Below are 19,630 nucleotides of genomic sequence, written 5' to 3' on the forward strand. Positions count from 1 at the left end.
GAAGTGAAAGAACAAAGTTGTGCTGTGTGTGAGGGGGCACACTGAATCCCATACCACATGCACAGGTGGCATTGTAGAAGATAGCTTGAACCAGGCTAATGATTTACTGTCCCTGAAAGAGGAAGGTCTGACTTCTCTTCCTCCTGATTTCCCTCTCCTTCTTACCCACATCTGCCTGTTTCCCCCTGCTTTTCTTTGTGCTGACTTCAGTGCTGGCTGGATTCTTCACTGAGTCAGTTCAACTCACCCACTCAGAAACAGTACATTGTTTTACTTCAGGGCTAATTAATTGAACTGGCAACCCTCCTGGCACAGAAGGGAGGAAAGGATGAGCAGGATGCAGGAGGAAAAGAAAGTATTGGTCTTTGTTGCATGGCTGTGGGTAATAAGCGTGCTATTTTAAGATATGGGGACCAAACAGTCTTTTGTATTATCTGAATGAGATTGTCATGGCTGTCTGAAACTACAAATACCTGTTTTGTTTAGTTCTTTCATGATACGGTGTGTGTCGAAACTGATCTGCAGATGATCTCTCTTCCTGCATGAAGGCCTCCAACTATTTGTTCTAATAGCTGGACCACTGCCTGATGCTATTATCTTCAAGAGTCACATCAAGCATTGGATCCAACTCGCATATGCTTGGGACAGTCTGACACCTCCTGCTACACTTAGGAGATAGGCTTCAAAATCCTGGATGACAGCAGCCCTTGAGTACATCTGTCAAAGCTATATGGCTACTTTTGTCACTCTAGTAATGGCAGGGAAAACATGGAAGAGGAAGGAGCATTTCTCATGTGGAAACTGCTCCTTGTTTTCATCCTCTGCAAGTTAGAGGATGAAAAAGAAAAAGACAGGAGAATAAACCTATCCTTGCTTCCATTGCTTGTGTTCCTGCTTTGGGCTGCTATGAAACTCTAGGAAGTTAGGAGCAGTAAAATCCTACCTGGTGTTTCTAAAAGCAGTGTGCATGCATGGGGGAGAAGTCCTGTGCACTTTCCAACCCTTCCTCAGACAAGGTAAAACTAATTATAAATACATAAGGTAAAAGTGAAAGTACTGGTTCTAATTCTGTTCCTCTTAACCAATCCTTGAGCCTGTATGTTGGAATTTAGGCAGTACCTATGAGCACCTGCTTTTTGCAGCTGTTACGGGAGAGCTGATATCTTTGTACCCACAGAAGGGCACGTGAAGACTAGAAGCAAATTATAGGCTGAATTCAGATTTTTGCTCTGGAGTAATAGATAGAGAAAAAGAAATTGGCTTCTATTCATGGAAAAATAAAGTCCTTCCACAAAATGTGGATATCTTGTAGTAAACCTTCACTTCCATAGCTTATTCTTTATTCTGTGCCTTTTCTTCATCTTGATTTCTACCAGTAAAATGATTGAATCAGCAGAGATTTCCAAAGGTTTGAATTGGAACTTAGATCCTCTGGGCTTTTGGTCAGATACAAAGAAAGTAATGCACACCACACAGAACAGTGATCTAAGTGGCCAATAAGCTTATTTCATAGCTCATCCTTTTGTAGGAATTGTAATCTGATTACATTTTTCATCTCGGTTTTGCCAAAGTCAGCCTGAGGTATGTGAATGTGTATGGTGTGTGCACACCTACGCGTGCATCTTCAGGAAAAAAAAAAATAAAGAAAGAAAGAAGGTGTCCTTACCTGGGATCCTGTTGAGAGTCACCCAGAAGTGCTCATCAGGGCTGTAGGTGTCCTGGGACCATGCCAGCAAGTCGATGGCACGCCGGTCCTGCAGCACGAACTTCACAAAGGGCCGGGTGACTGCAATGTATGCAGAGCCGAAGTAGATGGTCAGGTTGTGTGGTGGGGGAGCCTTGTGCACAAACGTCCGCAGCATGAAAGAAAAGAAAGGGTATAGTTGCTCCCGGTGCACATACTTGGTGCGAGCGATGACGTGGGGTGGCGGCAGCACCCCAGGGGTGACATTCTTTCCCCTGAAGCCCTTCAGCTGCCGGACAATCTCCCGGTTGGTCTTCAAGGGGAAGTCCTGTCCGCAGACGTTCAGCAGGTACTGCCAGGGCACGGCGGAGGCCAGCAGGTCCTGCATGCAGTGCAGGTCGGCCCGCAGGCGGGATGCGCCGCCATAGACCACCCGCTCGGTGTGGGAGGCAAGGAAGGCGTTGGGGAAGCAGCCCACCAGCTGCCACACTGCCTGCCGCAAGGCAGCCGGCGCCTTACCGTCCACGTGGACGCAGTAGACATTTTGGGGCATGTAGACCGCCCTGAAGAGCCGCTCGAAGGTCTCAAACTCCTTATGCAGGGTGATGATGTAGGCAAGGGGGAAGGCGGCCTCCTCGGAGGACAGGGCACGGGTGATGTAGTGGTTCCATGTGATGTACTCTGTGCAGTTGGATTTTCTGAAGGATGTTTTTAAAGCAGTTTCCTTCAGAAAGGGCGCCTTATCTTCAATAAGTGCTTTACAGGCTTCTGCTAAAGTTGAGCTCACTGGGAAGTTGAGCCTCCTTAGAGATTTTTGCACATGGAAATTAATGGCATAGAAAACAAATAGAAGGGAAACACTGAGAATCAAGATGGTAAAGAAGCAATATCTGAGTGTATTCATTGCTGCTTGGAAAAAGAGTCTCACTTGAAATATTACAAGGAGGTCAGATCAAACATCCGAAACACCTCATTTCACTGGCTGTGCTTGCTTCCTTATGGAGAATGCCTATGTCAGGCTGATGCATAATACGCAGCTGATGTCCTTACTTTTCATATATGTTTGTAGTCGTTCTTTACGTGGAACGAACATGAGTAGTGAACAAACTGTAGAGGGAAGCTGCTTCACAGCATCCTAAAGATTGAACAGACACATTGTGTAATTGCTAATTTAACAAGAACATCCACCACCACATACTTCAGTGTCTTTGAATACAGTTTGTGGGTTTTCTCTTAATTGCTCCCTCCCACTCTTCCTGCAGGAATTCCAGTGCCATGAAACTTTGTAGGTGTATACTGTGACAGAAAACACTCATATGTACCTCTTGTATAATTCTTTTTTTATTATTATTATTTATAGGGACTTTTTTTTTTTTCTGACCCATCCAAGATTATCAGTCATTGCTACTTGAGAATTACAAATGGTTTGTACACTGTATTACCATGTAAGGCCACCAACAGTCATTTATAAAAAGCAGAAAAGTGTTTTTGGCCTCTGTGTAGAGTTATATCAGAACAATATTGCAACAATATTTGCTTGTTGTAAATTTGGAAGCTGTAAAATTGTTTCTGCTAAGTGTTGTGGATGAGTTGTGATGAGCTCCTGGCTTACAGTCATCACAAGGAACCAAGTTCACAAAATCTACTAGTTAAACTATTTAAGTTAACCTTATGCTTTCTAACAAGGCATTCTTGTTTCTAAGAGCCATGCATGCATTAGGTACAACATCATGCTTATGCAGTGAGAGATTTTGGCATGGCTCTGTCTAAAGTGGAACACTTGGTAATTCTCTCTTTTCCAACTGCGAGTCTGTTACTGTGGATATGCTGCCATGAGACAGCATATTTGCAGGATGTAAGCATTTTCCATACTCATAATACTTTGATCCAACATGAAATAATGTTGAGGCAATGTCAGATGATCTGAGATTGCACCAATAAATGCTTTGATCAGGCAATCCAGCATGCTACAAGGCAAAGGTGGAAATACCATCACCTGCCTTCCAACACATGCAGACAGGCTACCTCAGGCACAGACAGGTTCCTCCTGATGCCCTTTGGGTCTCTTTCCTCCCATCCTGGCCCCATGCACTCAGTTAATAAGACTGAAGACTGCAGGTGGTAGCTTCAGCCCTACCAGGTACAGTCATAAGCTGTTCTGAAAGGAGCTCTGAAGCTGCTTTGTAAGGATTCGTGGCCAGAATGAACCCTAGGCAGGCACTGATGCAGGACGCAGGAGTCAAGCTTACACAGTGATGATAAGTAGCACACTCTTCAAAAACAACACCTCATTGGGGAGCTAGCAAGGATAGGTAGGGGTAGCCATGGTCATGCTGGGCTTCCAGTGCAGTCATCTTCACCAATGCCACTGCCTTTGGTTGGAGGCAGGAAGACTGCTCTGGTGGAGCCGAAGGACTGGAACAGGGTTGTTCAAAGTCACAGGGAGTAAAGGAGACTTGCCAGACACCACTAAGAGGTCATCTGGAAAATGGCACCACAGCCCAACAGTACAGCTTGTTAAAAGAGGATTCAGAGAGATGAGCAAACACTGAGCTGAGACCACTGTCGAAGTCAACAAAGGAATATGGAGCAAACACCAGTTCACTGGTCCCAGCTCAGTGACTGGTGAACGCTGTCCCACGGGTGCACAGACCTGCCCACAACACCTCAAACCACTGCTACTTCCTAATTGGATCGTTATAGTGAATCTCATTCAGGAGTGAACCCTGCCAGACACCTCAGTAACACAAAATGCTGTGATCTCAGGTCATAAAGCCAGCAGCCTCTGTGCTCCCCTCTGTGCTCCATGGACCATCGAGTTCAGTGTGTTCCCATTGGGACTAGCTGCCCTCAACCAACTGCAAGACCATTTCTTTCCCTGCACCATGGTCTTACAGGAGAGCTCCAACCATCTGGAATGAGGAAAATGTGGAAGGAGGAAAACTGGGAGCAGGTGCCAGTTTTCCTGCGGGAGCATGATTTCCTTGGGGAAGTCTCAGTTTGGGGCAGAGAGCACAGGTAATATTTCCAAAGTATTAAATGCTGAGATCCTCCAAAGCATTTGAATAACTTTGAAACTGCTCAGGTGCTTCTAAAACTCTATTTTAGGCACTGTGTAACTTGCTAGACAGCTAGGAAGACTTAAAAACTTTATATACATATAAATGAATATATGTCCAAGGAGACTGTTTACTCTTAGCTGTCGAAGTTTGCATTACTTGTATGATCCATAGCAAACAGATAAGCTACATTCAGAAAATGAGAGAAAGAGACCTGCTCATCATAGGACTGGAATGCAAATGCAAGCCTTAACTTTTTTTTTTTTTTTTTTTTTTTCTTGCACAGACACTGCTGCAACACCCTTTCAGCAAACCAGACTAGCCACAATCCTTTGGTACTACTAGCCTTTGGGGGAACGAAGGCTGCATGCTTGGTGGTACTTCTTAATCCTGGTGCATTGATGCTTCAGCACTGTTATTATTTAAAATTCTGAAAACATGCATGCAAATAATTACTGTAGAAATCCAAGCTGTCGAAAATTTTTTGATCATTTGGTGGGTTGGTTTTGTTTTTGTTTTTAACTAGTTCTAACTTGTGGTGATTTCTATGAAATAACGCCCAAGCCTTGGATTATAGGCAGAAATCACATACACACACACAGAGCAAGGAAGCAAACAGAGTATAAAGCCACATAGAAAGTCTCTTTCTGAGGTCTTGGTGCAAAGTTCATACACAAGGAACAGCCAAATCTACATGTAAATCTGAATTATATTATGGCAAAAATCAGTGAAGGAGCAGCCGGGTGCCAGGAGACCTCATGATACCTATGGCTTCTCTTGATGTGGGTTGTACTGGACCTTGGCATGCATTTTGGGTACAAAACCAGTTACTGGGCAAAATAGAAGATCAAATTTAACATGTTCTTCAACAGGAGCTGTGTAATAGAGGTCTGTGCTTGTAGAACTAAATCTGTTGCTGAATGAGACTTGCAGTGCAGCTCCTTTTTATTGCTCCCTGGGCCTTCATTGTGGCAATTCTCATTTTTGCTTTAGAGGAGGTTTTGGTACAGCTCACGCAGTAGAAACACACTCCCCAGTAAGATTAGCAATTGAAATGTCTTCCCTGGGGATGAATGGGAACAGACCTTCCCAGTCAGGAAGGATATTTTCTTAGGCATATAGTTAGCACTCAGTAAACTGCTCCTGACCTTCATCAATATAGGTAATTGGTTTCAACTAATTTACTAGCAAATTAAAAAGCAAAATTCATGGGCTTTGCACGTTGTGGATTTAAGTTGCAATTTGGCCTTGGTCAGTAGTGACAGACATCATGTATTTCACATCTATTAGGAATTACTTAGACCTTTATATTCTGTTGTTGGGACAGATCTGTCAGTCTCACGGCATTCCTTTTCATGACCCTCATACGCAAAGCTGGCAGTTTGAATCGGCATTGTCAGAATCACAGCAAGGCCTCAGCAAGCAAGCAATTTCTCCTCAGTGTTTTTTTTTTGTTTCAGAAATGCAGGTAGTCACAGATTTCTGCTTTGTGCCCATATAAAGGAGCCCCCATCCCTCTGTCCTTGCACCAAGATGAAACTGTCTCAGTCTCACGCTGCTCTTGGATGCTGCATGGCCTCCACAAAACTCTTTCCTTGGAACAGTCCTACCTGGCAGTGATCTTCTCTATCACATGCATAACGTGTCCCACCTGAGCTAGAAAGCATGTATGCACAGTGTAACATGAGAAAAGAGAAAGCAGAGTTGAGCACAGGAGCAGTTAAAGTTTATTCCTCTCTATTTTTCTTGCAGTCCCTGGCATTGCTGCACTTGCCAGCTGGAAATAAACTGGCTGTCCAAAGAGACAAAAACACAAACCTACCTGAAAAAGGAGCTCCCAGGCAGGTACACAGGCTGACACCGGACCGTCACATCGCAGCAGCGCTCGCAGCAAGTGGGAGGAGAGATAAAGTGACACATCAAGGAAAACGCTCGCTCAGCTCACATGGTTCAGTGGAATCATCAAGTAATCTAATCATGCACCATCAGTGAGCACATCCGTCTGCACAAACAGCAAAGGCCAGACAGTACACCATCTCATCTGATTTTGTCTTGCTGTGCTCATAGAGCTTCTCACATTGTGGTAACTTCACTTTTTGTCTGATTTCATGGAAGACTTTTCAATACAAAGAAGGCAGGAATATGTAAAGCTCTCTAGTCTCCAGCAGAGCACATTTTGCAACTCAAACATACTACTGCTCCAAAGCAGAGCACTCCACTGCTCACTCTTCCAATTAATTTCCAGCAGGGACACTTACCTGTGTGAAAACAACTCACCAGCTGCTGTGTGAGGGGATGGTGACCTAATGATTGTAGTTGTGGTGTTTTGTCCATCACGGAATAGCTCGTCCTTAAGCACACAACACTGGGGTGTAGGTTTCCGAGCGTGTATGCAGGGTGTTATAAGTGAGACCACGCAAATTTTCTGGTCTATTAAAAGTGTTTTATTAATTAATTAATTGAGTAAGCAGGCACAAGCAAAACAGCGCTGGGCAGCTGGGGAGTCTCCACTCCACCACGACATGCAACTTCCCTTTTCCAGTGTCGCTGTTTTATAGCATTCAAGTTCCGACTTGTCGAGACTTGTCGACTTGGCAACTTGTCAAGACTTGGTGACTTGTCGACTTGTCGAGACTTGGAAACTTGTCGACTTGTTCTGAGGCTGCGCAGTCTGTTGTTGGGGGTCGTTATTCTTCCTCTGGTGATCATGCGTTGTGCTTGTGTTCAGGTAGGGGAAGTGAAGCGGCAAAACAGTATGTAACAAGGATGTTTACCCAACCCCCCTTCCCCATTTGTCCCCATGTCACAATGCCGTGAGTTGTGAAACCTTATCTCCTCAGTAGATTCTTTAAATTCTCAAGGACAATGAACAAACCCCTACTAATTTATCACACAGGGTAAAGAGAAAGACAGAAGGGGAACCAACCAAGTTCTTGGGTCAATGTTGGCAGAACGGTTGCACCACTGATAAAACTCTGCAGTTTGGCTCGTGCCCACAACCTTGGCAGTTGGACAGGTTGGCCAAAGGACAAAAAGGAAGATGATGGAGGATTGAAGTAGCGACACCCGTGGGGCCAGTGCAGCCCCAACTCCAACAGTGCGCATCCACATTTGTAGGTATGCTTATACAACACCTAGCAGGAGCCTGGCATCCCTTGTGACACGTTTGCCCCACCTGTCAGAACAGCTGCTGGGCAGGAGGGGATAAAATCGTGACTCTCCTGAAGGAGAAGCAGACACACTACAGAGGCCAATGTTGCCTCAACGGGGTCGTCTGTTTGAGCAGTGTGCCTGCATTATTTTATAGGTGATCCCTGGGAGGATTATTAATATAGCTTAATTAATTTTTGGCTAGCTTTAGGATATTTAGCGCTAATGCAACAAGCGTATTTATCACTGGCAATTCCAGATCTGTTATACCTGTCACCTCAATAAAATCATCTAGTTTTGACTTTGTAAAACTGTCTCAGTGAAAGTCCTTGGAGGGGCTCTGTCAAGCAAACGTCAAATCCATAGGCTTTATGTAATACTAATTTCTCCTCCTGTGCAGAGAAAGCAAGCCATAATTAAACATTCTAATAGAGGACAGGCTAGCTGCGATGGAGAACTTTATTTTTTTATTTTTTTTTTTAAGTATGACTGGATTTTATAGGTGATACTGATATAACATCATATATAGTGTAATATCAAGGCATGGAGAGAGCACTGTTTTCTTAATGCAGCTTAACATACGTATTAATTAGCATGCAGAACTGCATGTATTCATGCAGGTATTATCTGCACTGGAAGAATGTCCAAAGGTAGCTCTCAATGGATTTTGCAAACACTTAGGCACTTGCTAACTTTATGAACATGAGCCTCAGGAAGTGCAGTGGGTGTCAAGCCTGACCACCATCAGCAGAGCTTTCAGATTTTGTCTTCTCCTGATAATTGTCAGTTAAGGATACTCTTAGTCACAGGTCTAGGTTAATGGGGGGAAAGTAATTCCCCAATATGTGATGCTAAACCTCATCTGTCTGCACAAATTGGGAAACTGCCCCCTGCTGCAGGTGCCTCAGCAGCTACAGGAGTAACATAACTCCATCTGGTTGTGAGCAACCTGCTCTGCCAAGCGCAGCTACCCACAGCCTTGCTGGCTGCTGCAGGTGTCCAGCTGCTCTTTATTCTGTGATTTGTTTAAACGTGATTTGTTGCTGAGTATGAAATGAGCAGTAGGTGTCTGGAAAACATCCATGAGTAATGACCTAAAAAAAAAAAAAAAAGGTTATTCTGACAAAAAAGAAGAAGAAGAAAGAAAGAAGGAAAGAAGGAAAGAAGGAAAGAAGGAAAGAAGGAAAGAAGGAAAGAGAGAAAGAGAGAAAGAGAGAAAGAGAGAAAGAGAGAAAGAGAGAAAGAGAGAAAGAGAGAAAGGAAGGAAGGAAGGAAGGAAGGAAGGAAGGAAGGAAGGAAGGAAGGAAGGAAGGAAGGAAGGAAGGAAGTAATCACTGAATGAAGGAAGCAAGGAACGAAGGAAGTAAGGAAGCAAAGGAAAAGAGAAAATTAAAAAAGAAAGTAAAGAGGGAAGGGAAGGGAAGGGAAGGGAAGGGAAGGGTAGGGAAGGGAAGGGAAGGGAAGGGAAGGGAAGGGAAGGGAAGGGAAGGGAAGGGAAGGGAAGGGAAGGGAAGGGAAGGGAAGGGAAGGGAAGGGAAGGGAAGGGAAGGGAAGGGAAGGGAAGGGAAGGGAAGGGAAGGGAAGGGAAATTCAAAATTTCTAGAAAGTCTATGAATATGTTAAAAAAATAAATGAAGTGAAGCCTGATGCAAATATGTAAGGGAGCAGCTGATTCTTCATGTTCTCTGTGGACAGGAAAAGAACTGATCAGCTTAGATAGCATCAGGAGAGTTGAAGATCAGACTTTAGGGAAGCTTTGTAGTGATAAACAGGTAAATGTAGACTAGATGGTCTGGAAGGACTGGAATTCTCCCCCTTGATGGTGTTGAAGAGCCGGTTAGGCATAGCTTTGTCAGCTACTTTGCAGACCATACTGGTCCAGCCCTGGTGATTTTCTAGGTCTTTTCCTGCTCAGTTTCTTCTGATTGTCTATATTACAGTATCATCTAGCTTGGCTGTAGCTGGGTTAGCGATCCTACTACACCTAGGAACTGTACGAAAACATTAACCAAAGGACTTTGTCATCATTTAGGAATATGTTTGTCATCCTTGCTAATTACCATTAAATAGCAGTTTTGGTAAGCTTGAGATAGTCCTGGAGCACTCTGGAAGGAAAAAGCATTTGTATGATACTTTTGTGTTTTACCCTAAATGCAAAGAAAGATCATTTCTCAGTAGCTGTTCACCTATTAACATGTTTCACCTCACAATTTTTCATGTCATAACACAAATCAGTTTAATGTCTGCTCCACCTCTTTGCATAGCTTTCTTTCAGTGAATTATCAGGAGCCTCTTTCAGAGGTCCATGGTAGGCATCTGTTGTCCTTAGAGAGCCTTTCTGACTGGGACAGACCTTTTACTAAGTTGAGGTAGAACCAAACCAGGACTTGTCTTTTAAAAAGTTCCTGAATGAGCCCTTATGTCTCTGTATCTCTCTGTTTCAGAAGTGGCAAATTTGCTGTAGCTAAAGTATATGGTGTTTTTGTTGTTGTTTTGGAGGTATTCCTTGGGTTTCTCTATAGTTCAGATTCTCCCATTTTGTTTCTTCTCTGTGCAAGAAACATCCACGGCTGCTCTAGCCCCTCAGATTCTTATTGAGTAGCGATGAGCCACTAGTAAATATATCTGCAGGTGTCAAACTGTGGAGGAAGTTGGCCAATGGTAGCTTCTGTTTATTTTCCCAGCTAGGGAGGCTAGTGCTCATGGTTTGGTCCCCTGTCCTGCTGCTAACACAATCATTTTGATGGCCATCTGATGGGAAGGGCAAGGCTGCAATCACCAGTTCCCATGAGGTCCAGGGCAGACTCTGATGGTATTACAGAAGCTGGGACAATCTAGGCTGACTGGATTGTGTCACTGGGAGGTTATAAAAGGGATAGAAAACTACTGGAAACCTCCACTCTTGCACAACATCACATTCCTAACTACTGCATCCAGCTTCCTCTTGTCTGGTCCCTTCCTACTAAAATACCTCTCCCAGACCAGGATTTTCTTACTGGATTTCCCACTTAAACATACCTGGCAGCTGGTACCCAATATGCTTTTTTTTTTCTTTTTTTTTTTTTTCTTTTTTTCTGTAATTTCTTGGATATTCCTTTTTCAGCATGCCTGAATCCTGTCTTAAAATTTAATTCCGCTCTGCAGTCTCAAAATGCTCCAAGTGTCTTTGCTTCTTTTGTCCACTTTGGCTCAGTTTCTCTTGCTGACTACTTCCAGTTTCTATGCTGTTGCTCACATTGTGAATGCTCCTTGGCCTGAACCTCTAGCCCATACTTGGGTTAGTTTTATGCTCTAATCCTTTTTATTTGCAAAGAAAGTGCAGAAAGGGCTGGGCGTTATGACCCAGGACAGCCGACTGCTGCTTTTCTCACTCTCCAGTCCTTTTCCACATCCATGCATATGCCTCGGGAGAGTTGCACATGCCCTGTCCCAGGCTGCAGGTACCAGCGGATACTGAGGTTTCTGCATGTCAGGTCTTGCTCGGGACATTGCACACAGCATCTCAGATGGTGGCTTCTGCTGTTCTCATGATGACTAAACAGTGAGGGTGTTGGAGTTGCTGCCAGTGGTTAGCCTGAGCAGGACAAGGAGGCACATCAGCAGGAGGCTCTGAGCTTCCTTATGTGCCAAGCTCACCACTTCCAGCATGAGGCCGCCTTGTTCCCTCACCAGCTCAGCACTTGTGGAGTGTCTTGGCTTCTCTGTCAGAAAACAGAGGCTGGATCCAGCATTTAGACAGACCCACCTCAAAAATTTCAGCCAGGCCATCTCACAGTGGAAGTAAGACTTTTTCCAGGGGCCTTAGCTGTGGGATCTCTAGAGTTATAGCCCCATTAATCATGAATTCCCCAAGAAACTGCCCTACCCCATTAAGTACACTGGCATATTTTTTAATAAGGTCACCTGCCTTGTGTCGGCTGAGATGGAGTAATTCCCACTTTCATTACCAGTTTGATCAATTTAATATCCAGCCTGCTTGGGGACTGAGCTCTGGTGATGCCGCTGTGTGTGTACAGCACAAAATGTGTGGCGTTTTACATGCCATTTCCATCGGGCCTAACAGCACACCTCCTCTGTTAACGTCAGCCCTGCTGTCATCCCATTAATGTCTTTCAGAGGAAGACTCAGTGGCCAGTTGAGGAGCTGTGGCTGGAGACACTCTAGCTTCTCTTTCTACCGGGAGCTGGCTGCCTCCACGGGGACACCAGGTTTCATGCTGGTTGCAGTTGTATAGATACAGGTCATGCATCAGGTCTTCGTAGCAAAACCATCACAGGCCACCACGCTGTTCCCACACTGTCTTGGGTATTCACTGACCAGAACCTCCTGTCTTGCTGTGGGAATTTCATCTGTGGCAGCAAGACCTGCCTCACCATGCAGGGCCAGTGGCTCTTTGGGGGCTCACAAACTAACCCACATGCTGTCCTGTCTGCAGAAACCCAGCTTCAGCAGAAAGGAAAGGTCCTTTTCATTCCTTTTATGCAACCACTTCACCCCTGGCAGATTTTTTTCCCCGCTAATTGCCTTGAAAAATGACTCTTATTGGCTTATTTGGGCTAGGAGAGGGACCCAGATAATTCAGATGATCAGACAAGAATGTGTGATCACTGAATGTGTGATCATAAGAATGTGTGAACACTGTGGCCAAGGCATGAATAGCAGGTAGATAACAGATATGTTCCAAAGCCTAGAACTTAAAGTTTTCTAGAAAGGAAAATCTATGTTTTTGTATATTTTTCTCCAATAGTTTTGGATCACTTGAGGTTCTTAAGAGCATCCTGACTAGCAGCATCTCAGGAAAAAAAAAAAAAAAAAAAAAAAAAAAAAAAAAAAAAAAAAAAAAAAAAAGATGAATGAATTAGAGACCTTTTATATTGCAACTTAGTCACCCTAATCTGTAAAGCGATAATAAAACAAGCTTCTGCCTACTAAAGCACCATGGAGTTATCCCAGGAAAACCAACCAACCAAAAGCACACCCTCCCCATAAAAGCAGGATTTAGGATCCGCTGGCAGCCACCCTCTAGATGGGCTGGGTACCAGCACAGCACCTCGTGCTTAGGTGACACGCTCACCATCTTTTTTCCCCACGGCACCCCGATTAACAGCCACAGCTTGCAAGCTGCCAGTAAAGAGGTGCAGCCGTCCAAATTTAGTCTAAACCGTGCAGGGGCGATCTGCTGCAGTTCACCCCCACACCTTCAAGCCGGCGCTGTCTCTCCGCTGTCATTTATCTCCTGTGCCACTGGATGGCAATGTTGGCCAAAACATGCACCGGGTTTTGCTGCTGTTGGGAGAAGTGGGAGCGACAAGAGGAGGCCGGCAGCGGGGCCGAGCGCACCAGGGCCGGGGCTGCCGTGGCCTCGAGCCGGCGGGAGGCGCATCCCCTCGCAGCGTGGTGATTTCTCAGGACCACCCTCTCCCCTCGATCACGGAAATATTAGTATTTATATTGTACTTTAAACGTAGCAAAAGTTACCGGCTGAAGTGAGTAAGAATCACATTGTCACGGCTTGCTAGAAATTGCCCAATTTTATACTTAAAACTCTACTTAAACTGTGTGAAAACGACTTTGTAAGCATGGCATTGCCGGGCTCAATGACTATTCAGTGCACTCATTTGAATGTGCATAGACAGGGCTTGCTTGAACTGCTGCATCAAAGAGAAATGCTGAAATGAGTCATTTGTGAATCACGGCTTATTTTCTGTTGTTAGCTCATCTGGAATCCCATGGTGATCAAACAGCCTTTTAAAATGTGTTAACACATTGCTACTCCGTGTGTTTAGCAACAGCCCAGTCCCAATAAATTGTAGCTAGTCACCGGTTCTAAAGAGGTGGTATTTTCTGCTCTGCGTCAAGTGGCAAGGACAAAGCCTGGAGACAAAAATGTGGTAAAGTCCTGCTGTTCCAGGTTCTCTTTTCCACGCTGCTTCCACCCTGATTTCATAGTGTTTTCTGTCTCCTTGCTTGTAGGGCACAGTCCAGCAGAAGAGCCTGCCTTGTCTTCCAGGAGAGCTGGGACAGCCGCTCCTGCAGGACCAGAGCTGCTTTCGAGGTGCAGGAGTGGAAAGTAGCACAAGAAACCCAGCCTCATCAGCAATGTAAGGTAGGGCCCTGATTTCCAAGTGGATTGCTCGCCTCAGCAGTGCTGGCTGTCCCCATGTCCTTTAGCTCCATGGGCTGTGTAGCTTGTGTAGACTGTCACCACATTCAGGAATTGATCTGCTTGGGGAAGTTCACACTTTTTTTTTTTTATATATATATATATATACCCCCCCACACACACACACAGACAAAGTGAATCCATCCAGCAGGTCTGGGAGGAAAAAAAAAAAAAAAAAGTGTTGGCATGAGGCTGGAGAAGAGGGTGTGAATCCCTTAAGGCTGCTATTGTCATTGAACTCTCTGGTGCAAAACCACAGCCTGAGGTTCGGAGCTTCACCCCAGAGCGATTGAGACTCAGGATCCGATTTCCTTCTGCCAACTCTTTATTGGAGTGAGCAGCTCAAGATGGAAACATCTTCAACCAACACAGCAAGCTTTACCACAACCCTCCTGTCAGTGCCCAAAGCCCTGTCTACGAGTTACATGGCCATAAAGGACAAATACTCTGCCATCAGACACTTCTTCTGTCACACATAATTGTAGCTTAAAGATACTAAATAATCACGTTCATGTTGGGCCTGATCCAGCCCCCAATAATAAGCCTAATAACACTGCTCTTATCCAACCACATGGATTCCTTTCAGTCCCCAGTGAGGGCTCTGTCACACTAATTCAGTAGAGGAGTCCATTCACTATGGGGCTAATTTAGTATAAAATGTGGACATTTATGGGACAATTTTTCAATCCTGTTCTAAATTCTTGTGCTCAATCAGCAGCCTGTAAGCCAGGTCAAACCAATCACTCATTAATGTAGGCAGTTGGGGCTTACAGCCTCTTGGAGTTGTTTGTGCTGTGCTCCCAAACAAGTGGGATAGATCCCCTACATAAGAAGAAAAGTAGAAACCTTTTTCCAATACTGGAAATAAATTTCACTGGGCTGAGTATGACCTCACACTTGCAATCAACTCTTGCCTTCTGAAAGGAAACAAACGTCAGTTTCCTGCTGTGAAGGAGGAGTGCTAGTTGGAGGTAAGCAGAAGATGTCCACCCTGCCGAGATGGACACCTTTCTCCCACCGGCTGTGCCACCAGGACTGACCAAGAAAGGGAGCTCCCAAGCACAAAGGGAGCTGTGGTCCTCCCAGGGAGGCTTATGGCTAGCACAAGACTGTTAATGAAGCTCAGGTTCCTCCATGAGTCTAGAATAGGATTAAGCAGTGGCTTGCTCACAATTTTTGAAACACAGTACATTGCGGGAGGAGACAGGGTTAAGACATGCCCGTATCCATACCCAGCAGTGAAGTGGGCAGTAAGACAAACACCCTGGATCCTTGCTCTGAGAACCCAAAGCTAGGCAAGTCCCCTGATTTCAGGGATGCCCCCTCCATTTTCTCTCCAGGGCTATTTTTAAGCTGACTGATTCCAGCAACATGCCTTACAGAGGGGCAACACAACACTGCAAAAGGTGGAAGCAGAGCAGGAAGCAAGGGAGATGAGAAACACTTTTTCAGATGGTTTCTCCTTGTGTGGGCAGCTGTGGCCTTAGGGGCCAAATTTCCCTGTGACAAGGGAGGCTGTAGTGGAAGAGCTGGTGAAAGGAGCAATAAGCACTGCAGGTGGGAAACAAAGGTAGGGCAACCACCCACCAATAAATATAGGCAGGGCTACATTTTGTACAGCTGGGGCCATCTGCCTAATGGCAGGGAAGGGCAAGATAGGTGTCATGAGAGGGCCCGTTTCAGGTTAGCGAGGTTAAGTGCAAAGCAGGTGATGCTGACTCTGGGGCAAGTGATAGCCTGCCTGCATTTGCATGCCATATTTTTCCAATGACACTTTGCAGAGTGCCTGTGCTTTCTGAATAGCCCCAGATAAACACCGCACCCATCAGACGTGCACATCCCTTATATGTTTTGAAATAAGTACCGTCAGCTAGAAGACAGTGAAGGGGGCAAAGGGTTTAGAGACTTCGTGCTGCAGGGCCCACTTGTAGCAGGATCTACGGCAGGATAAATCTGACCAGAGTGCAGCCTGGCTTGGTTTCCTTCCTTTTTGTCCAGATGTCCTGCCTGTATCCATAGGCAGTTCCCTTCATTCCTTTGTGTTCTGGTTATCTTCAAGATACAGGAGAGATAATGATAAATCTACCCTACAAAAAGTATTTATAATTAGGATTTTTTTTTTTGAATTTCCTGTTTCTGCCTTTACTGTTTGAAGAACATGGGGGTTTATATTACAATTGCTGACACAGAGGTATAGATACGCATCTCCCACAACTACAGTATTATTGTCCAATATGCAAATCTGAACCCTCAGGAGACTAAGATACTTTTATTTTTACTTCTTTCCTTTCAGGCTCTTTCAAAACTGTGCTTCACTGGTACCAGGAGAAACACGGATGAGGAGATGATGCTAAACGTCACAACTCCAGAAAGCAGTGCCTTAAAAACATGAATCGCTCTGCCATGAAGCTTTGGATGAAGTTGCAAGGGGGTAATGCTGGAGTCTGTAGGAGGTTGGGTAAGGGGTGGGAATCTGCACAGCTCAAGTAGGGGGCCAGCCGCTGCGCACTGCAGCCTGGGAAGCGCTACCCAGGCTGCCCCACAGGGGAGATCTCCAATACTCACGCACGAGGTAGAGGATTGTCCTGCTACCGAATTCTCCAAAAATGAGACACACAGGGGCGCCAAAGTCTCAGGAAAAGAAACCTTAGTGTGAGGCTTTTTGCTGCAGAGCTACTTGTGGGCAGCCTGCTCCCCACAGGAGCAACAGCTCATCAGCCTTGGCCTGCTTTCATTTGCAGCCACACTGGGGCTTCACAGGCCCCTGAACTTGCCTGTGGTAAGCAGGATAGGTGGCTGCTTGCTGCTTTTAACCCTGCTCCTCTGGCTAGAAATTCCCAAAGGAGGGACAAGGTGTGACCGGGTGCAAGGGACGTCACTTCCTGGGCAGAGCCAGGCAGTGTTTTGTCCTTCTGCCACAAGCGAGGCCAGTGAAAGAGTGGTTCCACCAGCCCTGGGCTGCCATGAGATTATGCATATAGAGGACTGCTGTTCCTTCTGTTGCTCTTTGTGAAGATCACACTGCATCACTCAGAGCACAACCTGTGGTTTCTCTCACTTCAGCGGTTTTCTTCCACAGCAGTCAGGGACGCAGGCAACGTATGCCGGTATAAAACACCCCAGAAACACAACTGAGTCAAGCAAGCCAGACCCATGGTACAGGCTGCTGTGGAAAGACCATGCTGTTCACTGCTTCATTTTGCTTTGCTCTCTGCTGAGTGATATATCTTAGTGGCAAGTTGCTCTAGCCATGCAGCACTGCTTTTAATGCCATAAAGTGTCATGGGGTGTAGGCATGTGCTAGGACAATGGCTAGAGCTAATGTTAAAGGCTAAATGTATTGCAGCTGCATGCAAGCTGGTCTCGATTAAAGACTACAGCCTTGGAAGTTTCTTGTTAAAAAAGTCACTTGGAGGGGGTTGTTGTTTTTTTGTTTTTGTTTTTTAGTATATTAATATTGTTATGGACATCAGAGCCTCCAACAGTTATTTTCCAGTAATATGTCTTTTTGTAATTATTTGACACATTAAAATATATGCCTTGCAGACAGCAGTTCTAATGTTAGCTTAGATATATCAAAGTAGATTTTATTTAAACCCCACTATGGAGACTGCCAGGCTTTGTTTCATAAATACGTCTTGGAATTATTAGGGTGTTTTATTCAATGCACTGAAGAATGCGATTCCACTTCCAGTGTATCACATTGTGCCAGGGTGGATGCCATGCCCAAGTGTCGTTAGAGAGACAGCAAGAGTTCCAAATGTGGGTGCAGGTGCCCAGGTTTAGATACCAAAGAGCACAATTCGGCACCTGAATGGAAACAGCCTGTTGCAGAGAGGCCCCAAGCACGCACTGCTCCTTCCAATCTCTCTCTTCTGACAATGGGATGCAATGTCAGCAGCAGCAGGAGGAGCAGATACTGGTCTAGCGGATGGTTCTTGGTTTCCTTTCCTTGATCTTCACCAAACCAGCTGCAAGACCTTGGGGAAATTCCTTATCTTCCCCTTGCATCGATTCACTTATCTGTAAAGCAGATAAACTAATAACACTGCCTCTCTCAAGGGTTTGTTGAAGCTTATTATAGATTTTGAGAGGGAAGTCATTATAAAAATGACCGCATTAATATGACATGAATGTAACATGAAGGAGCCCCGTTCTGCTCCATGCCAGTTTGTGGAGCCCTGTTATTTGCTTTAGCAGAAGCAGGGATTTGGCCTGTACTTAAATAACTTTCATTTGTTTTTCTTGTAGCTAAGAGATAGCATTAAAAGGAAAGCTCACTCCTGCCTATGTGTAAATATTCAGCACCTGAATAGGTGTTCTTTTGCAGAGCACAGGTTCTGCTTCTTAACACTTTCCAAGGATGTTAGTACAGACTCTTTCTAAGCTGCTGCAGATCAGAAGATACCCCGAAATTAATGGCTCAAAATCCTTCCCAGATAAGCATACACATACAGAATTTATTTTACTGAGCAATTAAATATTTAATATAAATATCCCTGGGGGAGGAGGGTTGTGTGAGGTTTTATGGCATATCTTATTATGGGCTCAGTTTTGAAATCTTAATCCAAGCAAAACTCGTCATGTAGAGACAGCACTGGAGTGTAACTTGGTGCTTCATCCTCAGGTCAGTGGATACTTGCAGTTGCATCAATGGTTTTTAGGGCAGGGGGCAGTGAAGATGGTGAAGCTTTACCCAAAGAAGAGCAGCCCTCTCCATAAACAATTAATTTGGTTTAGCAATAATGCTTTGTTCAGGCATGTCACATTGGAGGATACCGTTCTGTGAATTTCACCTAACAATTTTAGTGATGAAAAATTATAAAATAATAAATGTCAAATAACAATTTTGTAATTGTTTTTCAGTGGCATGGTCAATAAAACTGCAGTCTGCTGCAGCTGAGATTGTTGGCAAAATAGTTTCCTGTATTTCAAATGCAAAAGTCTTTTTGGAGAATGTGTGAGCAGACAGAATCACACAGAAATCACTCACATTTTATATGCCCAAGCTGCAAGCGGAACTGTTTTCTTAAAACTATGTGTTTTTTTCCTGTTTAGCAAATTAAACGTACAATAAAAATAAATAAATAAATAAATAAATAAATAAATAAAAAGTGACTATGGCAGAATAATCAAGTAATCAGATCTCAGCATGTTTATAGTAGCCAGATTTCTTCTCCTGAAGACAAAAGTGCTTGGTGGCTTTAGCATGGATTTATTGTGCTCTATGAAAGGGTCAAATTCCTTGCAAACATTTGCATTTGAGACCCTACAACTGTTCCCTGAGTGATCAAAAAAAGCTGAAGTGCAGAGTTTTACCTCATAGGTGCTCTATCATTAGGATGGATTTTTAGGAGTTTGTTTTCTGGAGGTGGCAGTGTACTGAGCCCCAAAGGCCCTATGCTGGGAAAGGGGTGTCAGCTGTATTGGAATGTACCTGCTACATTTCCATACATCTATAGCGTGGGAATTTGCAGCGTGCGGTTGCTCACGCAGACACCAAGAAGTCCTCAGCAGAGCTGTTGCATCCGTACAGCGCTGCATGCTCAGTTTTCCCTCTGGATTACTTCCTGG

General features: G+C 44.7%; 1 protein-coding gene across 1 annotated transcript; it reads right to left on the reverse strand.

The window, feature by feature from the left end:
- Positions 1-726: 726 nt before the first annotated feature.
- On the reverse strand, positions 727-2,588 carry LOC116485592 (N-acetyllactosaminide beta-1,6-N-acetylglucosaminyl-transferase-like). Its single transcript, XM_032181082.1, has 2 exons — positions 1,667-2,588; positions 727-821 (listed from the first exon to the last, which is right to left on the reverse strand). Exons 1-2 carry the CDS (start codon positions 2,586-2,588, stop codon positions 727-729), a joined length of 1,017 nt encoding a protein of 338 aa, XP_032036973.1.
- Positions 2,589-19,630: the final 17,042 nt, after the last annotated feature.

Source organism: Aythya fuligula, chromosome 2, assembly GCF_009819795.1.
Source record: "Aythya fuligula isolate bAytFul2 chromosome 2, bAytFul2.pri, whole genome shotgun sequence".
NCBI classification, from domain to species: domain Eukaryota; kingdom Metazoa; phylum Chordata; class Aves; order Anseriformes; family Anatidae; genus Aythya; species Aythya fuligula.

Coding starts and splice junctions, on each gene's coding strand:
- LOC116485592 (XM_032181082.1), bottom strand. CDS start 2,588: ATGAATACACTCAGATATTGCTTCTTTACCATCTTGATTCTCAGTGTT. Junction 822..1,666: donor GACTCTCAACAGGATCCCAG/GTAAGGACACCT, acceptor TCTAACTTGCAG/AGGATGAAAACAAGGAGCAG.